Source organism: Sphaerodactylus townsendi, linkage group LG06 (assembly GCF_021028975.2).
Source record: "Sphaerodactylus townsendi isolate TG3544 linkage group LG06, MPM_Stown_v2.3, whole genome shotgun sequence".
Lineage (NCBI taxonomy): Eukaryota > Metazoa > Chordata > Lepidosauria > Squamata > Sphaerodactylidae > Sphaerodactylus > Sphaerodactylus townsendi.
In genome coordinates, this window is record NC_059430.1 from 94,086,240 (window position 1) to 94,103,704 (window position 17,465).

A 17,465-nucleotide genomic window follows, 5' to 3' on the forward strand; every position below is an offset into this window, starting at 1 on the left:
GGCGATCGTCCAATAGAGCGGACAGATGCACAGACGGGGCGGGCAGAGCTGCTGCGGAAGGGCAGGGAGAATTTTGCCAAGTGCACCTTCTCTGGGCGGCCGGGAGCAAGACGCGCTTGGAAAGCGACAGGGTTTAGCGGAGGGAAGGGCCCGGCAGGCAGCCTTCGGGGCTTGCGCATCTCGGCTCTCCGTGGAGGCCCCCAGCTGGCTCCGGCGTTGCGGAAGCCCTTTGGTGGGTGGCTGCCTGCAGCTGCGTGGGACGAGGCGGGAGGCCAAGAGGCGAGGCGGGTCTTTTGTGCGAGAGGCGGCTGCCGCAGAGGGGCGGCCTTGCCTGCTCGGGCTGGGTCTGGCTGCCTCTTCCTGCCCCTCGCAGTCGAGGACGAGGCGGGCTCTGGAGCATCCTCGCCAAGAAGGAGCCGGAGGTCGGTAAGCGGAAGGGAGGCGGGAAAGGGGGCACCCGAGAGTGCAGTACGGGGGGCTGGCAGGCGAGTGCGTGCGTGCGCAGGAGCCCCCTCCTCGGCGGGGGAAGCTGCTGACCGTGCGGGAGGAGAGGGGCAGTTGCAGCCCCTGCATGCTTCCTCAGAAGCCAGCTCCACTGAGCTCCTTCCCCGGGAGTCGTTTTTGTACCAGAACCAAACCCGTGTCATATTTTTCCTGGGACCGGACAAATTAGCCTAAAACCACGACAAGCTTTCGAGCCCTCCCAGGACTTCTCATCGGGCTCGATGTCACGAGATTTCTGAAATACAAAAAGGGGGAGGAAGAGGGAAGCGAATACATTTCAGCCAGTTAGTTTTGCTTGGCATGGACCTGGAAGTAAAATGGAAACACAAATGTTTGGAATTTTTTTTGTGGCAGAAGCTCTGGGGGATCAGTCCCTGCTTTGCTGGAGATATGAGGTGTTAATTGTCAGCTGGCAGGGATCTAGAGGATGCCTAAGAAATGCAGTATATGCTCTGAGGTGCCTGTGCCAGACTCAGGTTTTTAAAAATACAATAGCAACAGTATTTTTGGCATTTCATTGACCCCCGTGCTTCACCCTTTAGTTTTCCTATCCTTTGTCCTTGTATATATCAGCCTAGGGAGGAAACACCTTATGGATTTGATGAACCAGTTCAAGAACATGTGCTTCCATTCATCCTTAAGGTGCAATAAGTTTGGTAACAGACGCCCTGTCCACAAATTAGATTAAACCATATACAGTCTGTGTACAATGGACACTTGATTGCTCTTTATACCTGCTTCAATCAATTCTCATAGTGATCCACGTACAACTGAATATATGATTGAAACAATACTTTCATCCAGGGACTGACACCCATTTTCAGTCTGTAAAGTGGACACATGTTGCCTTTTTCTTACAAACAGGTTTACATGTGTATCTCCATGCAGGTTGTATGTGCGTCTACTGTAACTTGTGTGAACAGGACTGAACATAATGAGACTTACTTCTGAGTAAGTGCACACAGCCTGCCATCCTATGCAGTGTTACTCCAGCCTTTAAAACAGCTACAGTTCTGGAATTTGATTCAGTGAGACTTCCTTTTGAGCAAACTTGGTTTTATGAGAACAAACCCTGTGTAAGTACAAACTTTCTAAGAGACATCCTGATACCATAAAATGCAGGGCAGTTGTGGGGAGAGAATCCTTGGCTTGGATCCAGTCTAAATTGGTCATTTCAACCAATTGCGCCTTCCTGTAGCAGACTCTCCCCCCATCCCCCTTGTTCTTCCTGGTCTGATATCACCCTGGAGCAGCATCGGGAAGGGAGAGACAGGAAAGCTCCATTCTGCTGCTGGAAATTTTAGGCTGAACCTATCTGGGACAAACAGATATGAACAGAAAACTTCCTGCAGCTTTTGTGCAAGAGCGTCTATATCAAATGTCATTATTTTGTTTTCAAGGGCTGTATGAATCTGTTTTGGACCTTCCTTGACTCTGGGAAGGGGGCAGGAGATCAAAGGGAAGCCTGTGGCTTCCTCTGAAAGATCTTTTCATAACACTAAAGCTGGGAGGGGGTTGGCACTCAAACTGTTAAGACACATAAAAGGAGCCAGAAATTGAGCAGGCTGTTAAGTTTAGAGAGTAGGAAGAACCCTCGCACTGCACTGCACTGTTTTTTGTGAGTGATATTATTGTTAGCATTTTTGTACTCATGTATTTTCCCCCAAAATGAAGGAAGCAGATCTTGATAAACAGAGGCTGCTTACAGGTTGTGGAAGATTCTAGCCCCACCTTCAACCGTTTGCATTATATAATAACAGGGTGTTGGCTTGAAATACAGCTGCTGGTTTGGGTAAGAGGTTACCGTTGACCAGTTAAAGAATTGTAACCTGTCTTTTAACCTGTGGTAACATGAAAACAAATATGTATGTTACCTCAAGGTAGCTTTCTGTGTTACCAAAGGAAGCAAAAGAAAACTTAGTTGTTTAATATGCAGAATGCTGTTTGCATTTGAAAAGTGCTGAGATGGGTCGACCAGCCGTCATCTTATTTTGAACAAGAATCCTCTGGGTCTGTCAACATGATGTAAAGCAAGAGTGTATATTTGGGAACCAGTGTAACATGTAAGGCATCACTATTTTGTGTTTAACAATCCTGAGAATGCTTTTATAAAGTTGTGCTGGATCAAACCAAAGTCCAGATAATTCTGGGCAAGCAATTCACTAGAAAGATGATTCCTAGTAGTATGAGGATCCCTTTTTAACATCAAATAATTTCACAGTCACCCCTTCCCCCCGCCCCCCAATAGCAGTGGCACTATTAGTAGCTACTGGTTGAAAAAAATTCATGATGACAAAAAAAATAAAATGACAATGCTTAGTGGAATTATGAATTCACAGCCCCCTTGCCATAACTAATTGTCCCCCGGGGATCGGTGGTCCCCCCAGATTGGGAACCACTACACTTGAAATTAGACAGCAGTCTGCCAGCAGACTGCAGTCCTACATAAGTCTGCCCCAGTGTAGTGGACAGGTGATTTCTTTCCACAGAGACCTGCTTGGGGCCAAACTAGATGAGATGTGGGAGATCTTTAATTTAGATTTTTTCATGGTTGTTCTTTTAAAAAAATAATAATTAACAACTCCATGTGGTTGCTTAGAAGATCGGGGAAGGCTCTTAAGGGAGCAGATGGTTAATGCTTTCTGCTCCTGCAGTTTCCCCAAGAGAAATCTCTCTCCCATCCCAGCTGATATTATCTCTGCAGGGAGGAGGGCAGCTAAGGCTCTTGAACTGATCTTTTGTTTTCTAGCCTGGAGGTAACTGTAGTTCTTCTTTTCAGGATGGTGGAAGCAATTTATATTGGGGCAACTTCATGGGTGGTTGAATCCTCTCCTCAAGTGGCTTCCTTGACTTTGAGAGTAACTCTGTGGGGCCACAGTTACAGAAAGAAGAATCCACAAAAAATGTGAACCTAGAATCTCCCACGAGACATCCAGTTTTGCCCTCAGCCCTGAAGCTTGTTGAATAACCATGGGCCAGTCAGTTGCTCTTGGATTTATCCTCCTCTACAGGGTGATTGTGCTGCTGAAACAGAGAAAGTTTCATGTGTGCTCTTGCTTAGGGGAGGGGCAGGACAGAAATGCACTAAATAAAAGGAAGGGGGGTTCGTCCCAATTCATGAAACACGCCAGATCTTCAAATTCTCTGTCTTGAGGATCAGTCAGCTAGAACTTTGTTTATCAACTTACAGTTTATTCAACTGATCTTATTTATGTCAAAAGTATGTAAGAGCCCTGCTGGACCAGACCAGTTGTCCATCTAGTTCAGCATCCTGCGTCACACAATTGCTAGCCAGTTATTCTGGAAGTCCAACAAACAGCTTCTGGTACTTATAGGGATACTGTCTCTGAACATGGAAGTTCCATTCTTAGCTATTTTGACTCATAGATGTAGCTAAATGACTATAGTGGCTGTTGCCAATGAAACCACATGTTGATGGCATGTTATATAAACATTTCGTTTTTGTTTTTTTCGGAGTCACCTTCTGAGCAATTTCATTGGGTGACCCATGGTATTTCTTGAATGAATACATTTTTTAAATTTTCCCAACACAAAAGGGAAAAAAAGAAAACAAAAAAATACTTATGCCACTATACACCACCACATCCACAATTACATCAGTACAGAATAGAAATAAAGACTGCAAGGATCACAGGATCACAGGAAAGAATAAAACACAAATTCCTGTGTTACCCATAGTATTTCTTATTGTGTACTCTTCTATCATGCCTGTCTTCTTACATACTTGAGGTGACTTTCATCATTCCCCATTTAATCTTCACAACATCCCTATGAGGTAGGTTAGAATAAGAGTTTGTGACTAGCCAAAGGTTACCCACCGAGCTTTCACGGCAGAGCAGGGGTCTCCCAGACTCTAGTCCAGCCACCACTGTCTCCTTGTTGCTTGCCATTTCATAAGTCTGTCTTTCATGGAATCCTTATAGTGGTCTCCTTTTTTTTCTAAACTAAAAATATCCCAAGGTAGCTTTCTGTGTTACCATGGAATGCTTCAGCCTTGCTTTGCAAAGAAAGAGCTCCATCTTTTTGGTAGTTCTGGTTGTCCTTTTCTGCACCTTTTCCTAGGGCACCAAAGGTTAGGATTCTGTTGGGCATATATTTGGCACAAGACTTCCCAGGAGATGCCCTACTGGATCATGTCCCTTTAATTCATTTAATGCTGCAATGGGACCATGCCAAAATTAAACAGGCTGTGAATTACAGCTCTAGTCTCTCCTGCATGGCAGATGTCTTTTATATACCTGCCCTAGCATGAGGTGAGGTGAAACCCTCAGTATATTTACCCAACAGTTCACTGGGACATACTCACTAGCAACAGGAATGCAACCTTAAGCTCCTTCCCTGTGCTAATTGCAGAGCTGGGGCAAAGGGGAATCTCCTGTCTGGTTGCAAACTGGAAGTCACGTCTCATTTTAAAATGAAAAACAGAAGTGAGGATGAAAGTTCCCCACCCCAAGAAGTTTGAATGTGAGACACAAACAGAAACTAAAATCAGACCATAGCTTGCCCTTGCACCCAGCAGTGGTGTTCTTTGTTAACATATTTGGGAGCCCCACTTCAGACTTCCCAGGAATTCTCTTGACTTATGCTATGCAGTGGGTAGTAACTTCTGTGCCTGGGACAGTTCCAGACATGCAACCACCATGTCTATTTACTTTTCGAGCAGAGTTTGCATGCCACATCTCCACACCTGCGTTCATCTTACTGGGATCTGGAACCATGCAATTTTTAAAAGAACAAAAACCTGAGATTATCTCATGTATTTGCCATTTGAGAATGGCTTTACTTACAATTACTGCCTCTCCCATTCCATTCCAGAACCTTTATTAGGCATAAAATTACTGTCTCTCACAATGTGCAGTGCAAGTGCGTGCATGGGTGCAAATATGTACGACTGCGCAGAGCCAGCTAAGAATAATAGGAGCAGCCTTGCTGGATCAGGTCCTCTCAGCCATTCGTCCAGATGCCATAAAAAGCTCATGAACAGGCAGCAGTCCCTCCCTCCCTCCCTCCCTCCCCCCCCCCCCCACACACACCCATGATGGCTCCCTTCAGCACAAACATCTTGGTTTAAGCTGACATAGGCAATGTAATTTAACCTAGCACAGAGCTATTGTTGTGAGGGTGGCAAAGACTGCAGTATTCCATTTGAGATTCATGCTAGTCCTGACTTGACTGGCAGTGGGAGCTGTGGATATTTTGACAGAAGAAGCCTACCAAAAGAATCCTCCCTCTTTTTCAATGTCAGAATTTCCATGGGGGTACAGCTTCTTCCTCATTTCTGGTATATTGAGGCCTTTGTACTGAGACAAACGTATACATTGAAGTCTCAACACCAACTAACTTCCTCTTCTCTTTCCAAAGGGGTTTTTGTTCCGCGGGGCTCAACCTTCCTGCCATGGCAACGATCGTGGCCGAGAAGCTCAGCCATCTGTTCATCAACGTCCAGCACCTCTGGAAGGTCCCTCGGCTCCTGGAGAATGCCCTTTCTTCCCCACCCTGCACTGTGGGGGTGTCAGATGTGCCCCACCTTTTCCGGAAGCCGTACATTCACACTGGCTACCGCCCTCTCAACCGGACCTGGAAGTACTATTTCCTGTCTCTTTTCCAACAACACAACGAGGCGGTCAATGTCTGGACACACCTGGTGGCCGCCGTGATCCTTCTGGTGAGGTTCTGGCGGCTCTCCCAGGTGGTGGATTTCCTCGGTGACCCGCACACACAACCCCTCTTCATCATTGCTGTCTCCTCCATCGTCTACTCAACGTTCAGCACTCTGGCACATCTATTGCAAGCCAAATCGGAGTTCTGGCACTATGCATTCTTTTTCTTGGACTATGTGGGTGTTGCCACTTACCAATATAGTAGTGCCTTGGTACATTACTATTATGCCATTGAGCCAGAGTGGCACACCCGGGTTGTGAGCTTCTACGTGCCAGGGGCAATCCTGCTAGCTTGGCTCTCCTGTACGGGTTCCTGCTATTCAAAATATAGGTGCCCGCAGCTCTCCTCTCTGCAGAGCCGGCTGTGCCAGGAAATGCCCTCAGCGGTGGCATACGCTTTGGACATCAGCCCAGTGGTTTACCGCATTTATGCCTCCTCTGGGCTAGCGGACCCAGCCGTTTTGTACCACAAGTGCCACGTGCTCTTTTTTCTTATTGGGGCCTTTTTTTTCGCCTACCCATACCCCGAGAAATGGTTTCCTGGCAAGTGCCATTTTGTCGGCCAGGGGCATCAGATCTTTCACATCTTCCTGCTGCTCTGCACCCTGACCCAAGTGGAGGCAGTGCTTCTGGATTACGAGACGAGGCGACCCGTCTACACTAGTCTGCATGGCGGCCTGGCCCCTGTTTTTTCTGTCTTGTGCCTTTTCGTGGTGACATCCTGCAGCTTCACAGCCCTCTACATGACTAGCAAAGTGAAACGCAAGCTGGACGACAAGGACAAATGAAAAAACAGCAGTGCTGAGAGCTGATCTGCCGGTTTCCCTGTTGGTGTCATCTGGGGAACGTCCACATGGTTGTACTTTGGGGATTGGATGTTCTCTCTGAGATGGCTTTAACTTTTGGAGGGTCTTTCCCCTCCCTGCAGAAGATCTGCCTGTTCCCTGCCGGGGTGTGTTGGTATCTCAGTTTCTTGATTCATCCTGGAACTTGAGTAGCAGGACAGTGGCTTGGAGGTTGTGCTGGGGCAGAGTGGGGCTGGGAAGAGCACTGTGGCCTCTGGGCAGCTGCCACAAAGGGGCGTTGCTTCCAAAAAGCTGATCTGTTCCCAGGGAGAGTACATTGTTCATAAAATTTCCACTATCTTTCACCCTTCTTCCTGCTGTTCTCCTAAGTGGTGAAAAGAGCTGTAGGGAATGTGGCTTAGGAGTTCAGGACTGGGCTTGGGGCGCACTTCGGACAGCTGCTCCCCTTGTTTCATATAGGCGTCAATCAGTGGTAGTTCAGCACGCCTGACCTCTATGGTCATAGACTTGAGATTCTGGCAGGGATTCAAGCAGCTGTGGTGCCTTGACATCTGTCTTCAAGGCCAGAGTGTCCCAAAGGAGCATATTCCCATTTTCCCCCCAGAAACCATTCTCACAGTTCCTGTAATGGTCTGCAATGGGTTTCTGGCAGTTCAGGATCTTGCCACGTGGGTATGCCTTACAGAGAAGTTATCTGTGGCTGTTTGGATGAGGTGAAGCTACCAGTGGCTCGTAATATTTTTAGCATGAAGATGACTATGCCTTTGTCTCACCAAAAGATAGAAGCTCAATTGTGACCAAATACCCCTCTTCTTCCTGTGGAATGCTCCACTGTGGGCGTGGCTCTTCAGGGGCAGACCTGTGGGCGGAGCATTCCACAGGATGAAGAGGGGTATTTGGTCACAATTGAGCTTCTGTCTTCCAGTGTGACAAAGTGTAGGCCTGTTCTGGGCATATGGGGCTTTATAATGTAACCAGGCATAGAAAAGGGGGTGGTGGGGAATATTCAATGGCTGGCTTCCAAAATATACGGAGCACTGCCATGTTGAATGGGGTCAAAAGCCCATCTAGTTCAGTACTCTCTCTGTCTTTCTCTCCCTCTGTCTCTCTCTCTCTTTGAAGGCTCCAGGAGGGTGGGCTGGTGCCAGACCAACCCTTCCTGAATGTGGGTTGGATCCTGTTGATCTGCTAGAGAAGGCAGATAGATTCTCCTTTGGTAGAAGGAGTCTTCTGTTGATGCAATACACTGAATCTACAAGATCTGAACCTGTTTCACACCCTTTAAAAATCTGATAGTGACCATCACTATATCTTGTGCCAACAAACTCCTTTTTAAACTATGCTTCTTGTAAACACCGTCCTTTTTGATTGCCTTTTAATGATGCTTATAGCATGTTCATCATATGTTGCGGTTCTTCCAGTTGTAAACTTGAATGTCACACAAATGAGTCAGTAGAAACACTTCAACATCTGTTGGTACAGTGATGTGTTTAAATCCTGGGGAACCTTTGAAACATGGGTGAGGATGGAATGTAGCAGGACCATTCACCTGACTTGATGTAACTCAGCACTTCAAAATAGTTGTGTGAACTGGCAGACAATGATTGTTCCAGAGTTTTGGGGTCAAGGTGTCAATCTGGATTCCAGCACCATGCATGGTGGGTGAGAGTGGTTGGAAACTGGATGATCCTCAACCATATGACCCGTAAGAGCTTAGTCTGAAGCTCATTTGAGTCCCCTGCTTTCAATGGGACTGAAAGCCAAATTTCAGCTATAGGTTCGTTACAGAATAAAATCAGGGGAATCCCATGCTAGAATACCTCCTGTTTTTGGAAGGAGGAAGGAAAAGCCAAATCCTCGCATGTAGAAATTTAGCACATCAAGGAAAAGTCAAGGTTAGAATACTGATATTCCAGCTTTTCATATGTAGTGACCTTTTCTATTGAGTGTTCTAATATGTGTTCTTCTTCTGCATTATGTTAAGAGGGCTGTAGCAGAGTTTGCAGCATGGATGAAAATTTGGCTTATGTGGACACTTTATAGAGTGCAATTCAGATTTGTAAAGAGAAATTTTGGTGAATGCCTCCTCTTCTGAAAGACAATATGTTTGTTGGTTTCAGTTTTCCCCACCTGTCCATCTAATGCAGGGGTCTCTAACTCTAGTGCTTCAGATGTTCATGGACTACAATTCCCATCAGCCCCTGCTGGCTGATGGGAATTGTAGTCCATTGACATCTGAAGTGCCAGAGTTGGACACCCCTGATCTAATGTTTGGATCCTGATGCTCTTTGTTTCTATAAACTGTTTTCACATAGTCTTGTGTTTCATTTCTTTACTTACAATGACCCTCAAAACTATAGAGTAATTGGGGGGGGGGGGTAATTAGGCTATTCACAGCAATGGCAATGTGGGCAGGAATGCCTAAATTAGCACCTGAGGACACAAACAGTTTAAGCTGGCACTGGTATGTGTGAGGCTTTGATTTCAGTGCGGAATTCCTACGGTCTTTGGAAGGCAGCAGGTGAGAAAGACAAGTCTCATAAGCCGTATAACAGCTGTGCATGAGGCTGATTTGGTACTATGCTTTCTCGCTTAAAGTACTAATCATGGCCTCAAGGGTGGGGTGGGAATAGTGAAACCAAACAAGTTGCTTTTATGATCATCACAAGTTTACTATTAGTTACAATCCCCTTTCACATGTTACAATTGTACGTACATCCTCTGGAGATGCATGGTTACCCTATTGTGTGAACATGGGCAATGCACGTATTTACCATGCGTGTACATCTTTGATATGTGTGAACTGACCATATGTACCAAGGCTGTATACACATAGCAAATTTACATGTTGCGTCTGTTCACCCAACATGGCAACTGGATGTCAGAAGGACTGGGGTTAGTGCCACTCCTGATATACATCAGAGAACTCCTGATATGTGGCGACTGTACCATCTGCAAAGGGTTTTGACGATTACTGCCTGGGTCCTTTTAAGTAATTTTGCTCAGGAGTTCAACACTTATCAGATAGAACCATTTTGACATTCATAGTTTTTAGACATGCCTTTTGATGTCAGCCAGTCGAGCCCCTCTTGTTTTGCACAGGAAAACAATCCTGGCTTAACTAAGACTTCAGAATGAGGCTGCTGGTGTCTTCTCATTCTGGTTCCTTCAGACAGCAGCTGGCTGCAGCCCTGGTTCAATTCTTCATTGCGTGCGAGCAACAGGAAGGAGCAATCAGCAGTAGACACAGTGACGCACCCTCTACACATGTTTTGAAAAATGCCAGCTGGAGAACAAACGAAGAGGCGCAACCCCCAGGAAGACCTCTGTCTGGCTGCTGCGGGAGGGTCTGTTGAATACCTCTTTGGCTGGCAGTGAGAAAGGCACTCTGGGTCCTTGCTCTGTAAGGATGAGACCCCTCTCCCAAACACTTCATCCATTACAATGATTCTTCAACAGCACTCCCCATCTGGCTTCCTCTGGCCAGGGTGATCTAATTACTTAATAATTGCAGAACATTATTTAAATCTACACTGTCTGTATTTTTGAAGGGTTTCACCGCTGGAATCAATGGACTGTTGTGGGTTTTCCGGGCTGTGTGGCCGTAGTCTGGTAGTTTTTGCTCCTAATGTTTTGCCCGAATCAGAGGCTTGTCACGGTAAGAAACACCTCTCATTGTGGCATGCCTCTCAAGATGCCAGCCATAAATGCAGGCAAAACATTAGGAGCAAAAACTACCAGACCATAGCCATATAACCCGGAAACACCACAACAGCCAGTTACACTGTTTTATCTGCAGTGGAATGTGCCCTTCCTATACACTTTGCTGGCTCCTGTGAAGCATTGGGGGGTGGGCTGGCTATGCCATGCTCAGGTTTTGTCCTGCTCACATGTGACAATGAGTTCCTCTCTAGGCTCTCTAAGAACACCTCCCCTCCCAGTTCCTTGCTCAAAGTGACCACTGGCAAAGACTATGCCCACAACTTGGAGCACCCTCTGTTCTCTTAACAAAGATGTCCCATTCTGCAATTGCACTGACCACTTATTGGGGGGCAGGAACAGGGTGAAGGCCCTCTAATGTATATGTGGGTCAAAGGACCCGTGTGGCATAGTGGTTAAAGTAGAGGTTAACCTGTCTATTTAGGAGCCAAGAGACTCAGGTTCAAATCTCAACCCGCCAGGAAAATGCATTGGCCGACTTTGGGCCAGTCATTTTCATTCTGTCTCTCCCTCTCTTTCTTTCCACCTAACCTACCTCACAGGCTTATTGTTGAGAGGATAAAATGGAAAAGGGGAGAACACTGGTGTATGCCACTTTGGGCACCTATTGGGAAGTAAGGTAGGGTATGAATAAATTGAATAAATCTCCACTCTGCATTCTCTTGAGCCCATCTGTGTCTCTCAACCTATCTTGCAGTTTAGTCATGAGGGTACAGGGGAGAAAGGGAGAACTACGTATGCAGCCCTGAGCTCTTTGAAAGGAGGGCTGGATAAAACAATCATATGGCCTGAACAGTCAAAACATTTTCTTTCTGCTGATGTAGATAAGGCAGCCCTTTTGCTGAATATCTGTAGCTGCCTTAGACAGAATCAGACAGCCTGGTCCTTGATCTTTATATTGTCTGCTGTGAATCAAGCAGGGTTTCAAGCAGAAAAGCATTTTCCGCTGCCTTGCCACTGAGATCTTATACTTGACAATGTCCACATTTGAGCCTGGGATCTTTAGCATGCAATGAAAATCTTCTGTCAACAAGTCAGGGAGGTCTTGATGCTCTGGAGCTCCTCAGGTCTAGCATCCATGCAATCAATGGAGAAAGAAACCCTCAGGCTCACAAAGCACATGCAGGTAACACCAACTACTATTTTCAGAAACGAGAACTGTTAATAATTGACAGCCTACGGGTCAACCCAGGCAAACCCTGGCCTCTACCTCAGACAACCCTAAAAACCTTATATGGACATCAATGAAAATCAGCACAAAGGTCTGATGAGAAGATTATACTCAGTAGTAGGGTGTATTCTGTATTCAAAAGGCCAAGATCCAGATCTGGGAGTCTGCAGATCTGGAAAAGGTGTTCTCTGTTTGAAATCCTGGAGTACAGCCAACTAAGGTTCATGCAATGTACCATTGGTCCAACTGAGTATAATACAGTTTTCTGCGTTTATATTGTATTCTGCATCTTGGAATCCCAAATATTCTGCAACAATTTGAATAAACTGTGCAAAATCAAAAAGAAGGTGAAGGCAATAGGATCAGTTTTCAGGTTTTTGTCTTCAAAACCATGTGAGGATCTATTCCCGTGCCACCAAGACTGAAATTGGAATTGTGGCCTAGGTAAAATTATGTGGGAGGGAAGCATAGGAAATGGGGGCTGGATAAAGATATTTAGAGTAAAGCCCTCCAACAGTGGCTACTGTAGCTGAATCCCTACCTTCATTTTGTTCCCTCTAAACCAAGTGGACTTGTTCTCTCTAGAAACACACACAAACATATGCTGTGAAAGCCACAAAGAGGCAGCCACAAAAACACAGGAGTTTTTCTCTGCTTCCTAAGTGGAGTGATTTTAGGGGGTTGTAGTAAGTAGTGTATTCACAAGGCTCTGATTCTCCACTCTGCAACCCTTGTATGCTCTTTCTCAAACTTGCTTTTTTACTATCCTCTTGGGAAGAACACAGTCTAAGCAAGGTATCACATCATCTACAAAGCAAGACGTGCGTTTTCCAAGTTCCTGCCCCTCATGCTGGTGCCATTTTCCTTCTGTCATTCTCTTGTGGCCACTCTTTCCCCTGCCATGCCAATGGAGGGCTTTTTGAGGGCTTTGAAACAAAAAATTGGGATGATGCTCCAACAAAAAAAAACTCACAAGGCTTCTGATGGCAGCCAATGGAGTGAAGTGAGCAGAAAACTCCTGTGTGGAAACAAACAGAAGGATTAATGCAAGAGAATCCTCACTGTGGGGACTCAGCCTCTTACTGGAAGGTGAGGTTCCACATTTAGCCATGTAGCACCAGGAGTTTCCTCACTTCTAATATTCCGTTTGCTGTCTTACACGGTGTCCTTGTTTCTGTGTGCTTTCTCAAAATGGATGGAAGACAGTTTTAGAAAGCACAGAGAGACAGCTAGGAAAAATTGAAAGACAACGGATAAAAAATGAGGAAGTCAGGAGAAAGAAACACTGCACTTTGGAAAACAAACTAAGAACATTTGTGTAAGAAGACCCCGTTTCTGGGACTTCTAGAGTGCGTTTATCCCATCCAACCTCACTTCCTGTGTCTTCCAAAGTTCAATAATCTGTCTTCAGGATGGAATAATTGCAAGTTGTCTTTCCAATGCTTTTTTTTTTCAATTTTATCTGCCAATACCTTCAAGAAACTTGAACCCAAGGTTTTGTAAAATCAAGGAAAATTGTCCTTCCCATATGGGCTTGTAGTGACAATGTCCTTCCCAATGGGCTTGTAGTGACAATGCCATAACTAAACATTTTTCACTGAATAAAATGTCCAAAATGTGTGTAATTGATAAAGCAATGGAAAATATAACTAGCCACTTTCTAGCTGGCTTAGTCTGGTGCAGCAAAAATAAGTGAAACTCATGATTCTACTGAATCTACCCATCCATCCATCAAGATCAGCTACTTGTCTACTCTAACTCTCAGGTAGAAGTATTTCACATCACCTGCTGCATAGGTGTCAAACTCGCGGCCCTCCAGATGTTATGGACTACAGTTCCCATCATCCCCTGTCAGCATGATGCTGGCAGGGTATGATGAGAACTGTAGTCCATAACATCTGGACGGCCGCGAGTTTGACACCTGTGTGCTAAGAGATTCTTTTAACTGGAGATGCCAGGGATGGCACCTGGTACCTTCTGCATGCAAATCAAAGGCTCTTCCACTGAGTTACAGTCCCTTCCCTAAAGACTCTTGAGGCACCTTTTAAGTAGAATCTGCTTTTTCACAACCATCCAATTAATTATTCTGTTAAGAACATTTTATATCCCTCCCTTTCCCAACCAGCTCAGGGGGGCATACACTGGTCTCCCCTCCTCACAACAACCTTATGAGGTAGGTAGGGCTGAGAACAAATCATTGGGTCAAGGTCACACTATAAATTTCACAGCAAGTGAGGTTTTAATCAGGGTCTATGTGTTTTGCCTGTTGAAATCATGTTTCTCTGTTAGAAACGTGGGTCCAAGGACCCTCAAAATAATCTGGACAAAGTTGGTGAAGCAGATAATAAAGCTTTTATTGGTTTACGGTCTTGCAAGATCAGGTGCCTACCCAGTAGTAGGCACACCCTTCCTTTGTTCTACAACAGTTTATATTACTTTTTCAGGACCACCCAATCCCTCCCTCACTTCTCCATTGGCTAGGAGATGAGGGCCATAGCCTATTACAATTCATCTAGTCATACTATGTCATATACCAGGTGGTATCTCCTCCAATTAATACATCTCTATATGGTCATTTCCTGTAATTAATATTTGGTTCTTCTTAACTGTCAACCCTTCGGTAGTGCCTGTCTTCATGATATATATCTTCATGATATATATCCTTCCTCTGGATGCCCTCTGGATGCACCTGCCACGTCTTTGGTTCCCTTATCTTACTGTGAAGACACCATCATATTTTACCCCTTCATCCAAAGGCCTTCTATCTTGGCACAAGATCTTAGCCTCCTATAAGCGGGTACTTCTTGGCACAAGAACCTAGGTTTTCTTGACCCACTCCCCTGTTTTGAAGACACTATCCCAAGCTTGCTAGGGGCCCTCTTATCAGCAGGTGTCTGTTTGGCACAAGAACTCATGTTCCCTTATTATTTATGACTATTGAAACCAAGCTTCAGAAGCATCTTAGAAAAAGACTTTAGCTAGAGGCTTAAGAAGCTTCTGAATGGAGTTTCTGTTTAATAGCACCTGCTGATAAGGATCTAGAGAAGCAAGCTGTTTTAGCTATTTTACACTTTAAACTGAGAGAATAACATTTATAGCAGGATTCATTACACATGAAGCATTAGGATACATATATTGAACATGAGTGATTAACATATTCTTTAAGTTTCATTATTTAGCTACAATATAAAAGCATTCAAATCTACAAACATGATTATAAACTACTACATCACCACATCACCTATTATTCCCCTCTAACCCTTGACCTTTCTTCTTCTGCTAGCTCATTATTTTAAAGCAGGTGTGCTTTTAATTGGGATATGATAAGAAATACACTAAGCATCATACTCCCATCTCTCTTTGGATTCCATCCAACTTAACAGGCTTTCAACCTCATTATATTCAAGTGTAGATACTATACATGAACTTTATATTCAGAGTTCACCTACTAAATCTTGTGATTCTGTGAAGGGTATATTCTTTGTGACTTCTAAATCCCATATTTGTGCACTAAAATATGTTTATGTGTGTAGATAACTTAATATAGACTTACACCTTATGAAAACACCTAAAGATACCTTCTTTTATAACTTATAAGGCAAACATTGTCATTGTCCCGTGTATACTCATGTTTACAAAAGTAACACCTCTTTGGTATATGTAAAAGCAACATTTTTACCTCTAACATCTCCACTCTGCCCTCACATTTCTGCTAGCTTTGGAAGCAAAATGAATGACACTTTGATTGTCTTCTCTAAGGTTACTAGAGAGACAGTGTAATGATTAGATCATTTAACTGGGATCTGGGGGTTTGACTCCTCACTCTGCCATGAAACTGAGTGGGAGAATTTGGCCCAGTTGCTCTCTCATCATAGCCTGCCTCACAATGGTGGTTTGTGATGTTAAAAATGGGAAGGGGAGGATTATGTTATAAAGCCACTTTGAGTCCCCATTGGATGGAAAAGCAGGGTATAAATGAATAAAATAAATCCAAGTGAGTACATTAAAGGTCAAGACTTGGGGATTTCCCCCAATCAATCCAAAGGTTATGCATCCATGTGCAACATACCAGACAACTGCAGGCTCTAAAATGCAGGGATCTGCTGTCTTCCTTAGAAATTCTACCCTTTTTGTTTCCTTTAAATGAAGCCTTTATCTTTTGAGACACCCGCTCTTTATTCTACACAGCTGAGATAATGCATTTTTGTGTTCAAGAGGGACTTGTAGGAGTATCTCAGGTTAATATATAGCAGGCACATGCTTTGGCTGATGGTGTTAAAAGGCCCTCAGTGCCAAGGCAGTAACTTGGGTGGCACCTCTCTCTTTTGTTTCATTCTTCCCAAAATATAATTTTTTGACAAATGCATCCCTGGGTAAGAGCCTGATAATATCCGTTAGACAGACATTGATTTTTGAGTTAGTGTTATTTGCACACCTGATAACAGAGTCCATGGCCCTCTACTGTGCAAAGGTCCAGGCAAGATTAATTGCACAATGTTTAAATAACTGGTTAAAGAAGCCCATGTATCTTTGGAGATGTTGTGTCCCTCTCCCCCAAACTAGGTGCCACACAGATCTCCATACACACAGAGCTCCTGACCCAGTGGTTAAAAAAACAAAGGGAGAAACATGGAGAGAAACATGTGACATGGCTCTGAAGATGCAGTCGTAGATGTGGATGAAACTTTATGGCTGCTCAATGTTACCAGACTATGGCTGCTCAGTCTGGAATACCCACAATACCCAGAGGAGGAAAGGGAGCATTGTACAGCCCAGTTTTGTCGGTTCCTGGAATGGAGACTTCAAAGGAAAGCTCTGCAGATGAAGGCTGTGGCAAATCGCCTCAGCTGAATCACTTGCCTGAAAGCGCTAAGTCCCCTGTGACTTAACAGCACTTTATCGAAATGAACTGAACTGAAACCTTTAATGGCATTCAATAACAATAGTACATGCTTTTTTAAAAATACAAATTTATAAAAGAGCATATAACAAAATAGAGATCTATATTTTTAAAAATTCTCTAAAATGATCATTTAAAAACTGATTGTTTCAAAGGTCGCCTTAAGTACGCCTTGCAATTACAATGCAGAGGAATCTGGCAGTCAACTCTAAGATTTCTCTTTTCCGTTCAGTTCACTTTATCTAAACTCCAGGGTGCTCCCTATCTGTTTCATGAAGCAATCCCATTGCCTGGTTTCATTGTAGACCCCCAAGACATAAACCTATCATTTTAAAGGACAAGAGAGTAGCGCAGGGAGGGGGCTGTTTCCAAGATTTTAGCCTTTTATTATCTGTAACCACTACCAGCATAAGCTCTTCTCATAAATAAGGAAGCTGATGAAGTTTGAAAATAATTTATTCATAAGGTGCTTGTCATTCTTTTCCCGCGGCAAGTATTATTACGCTGAGAGACTTGGAACTTTTGCACCACGAGCAATAAGCAGAATCGGATAGACCAGCATTCTAACAAGATCTTAACAATTCTCTCCTATGGCAATCTTTTGTTCCCCGAGGGAGGAGGGACCGCCCCTCAGAGGAGGGGTTTGGAGAAAAGGACGTCTCTTCTGCTATTGGGTACGTTTA

At 44.5% G+C, this 17,465-nt stretch overlaps 1 protein-coding gene across 2 annotated transcripts; it reads left to right on the top strand.

Moving 5' to 3' along the window:
- The first annotated feature begins 85 nt into the window (after window positions 1-85).
- PAQR7 (progestin and adipoQ receptor family member 7) lies at window positions 86-9,305 on the top strand. Of its 2 annotated transcripts, none has more exons than XM_048502080.1 (2): window positions 86-426; window positions 5,887-9,305. In XM_048502080.1, exon 2 carries the CDS (start codon window positions 5,921-5,923, stop codon window positions 6,971-6,973), a length of 1,053 nt encoding a protein of 350 aa, XP_048358037.1. In that variant the 5' UTR covers window positions 86-426; window positions 5,887-5,920; the 3' UTR covers window positions 6,974-9,305. The 2 variants fall into 2 exon arrangements, with proteins under 2 accessions (XP_048358037.1, XP_048358036.1); XM_048502079.1 differs by having other exon boundaries at window positions 87-422.
- Window positions 9,306-17,465: the final 8,160 nt, after the last annotated feature.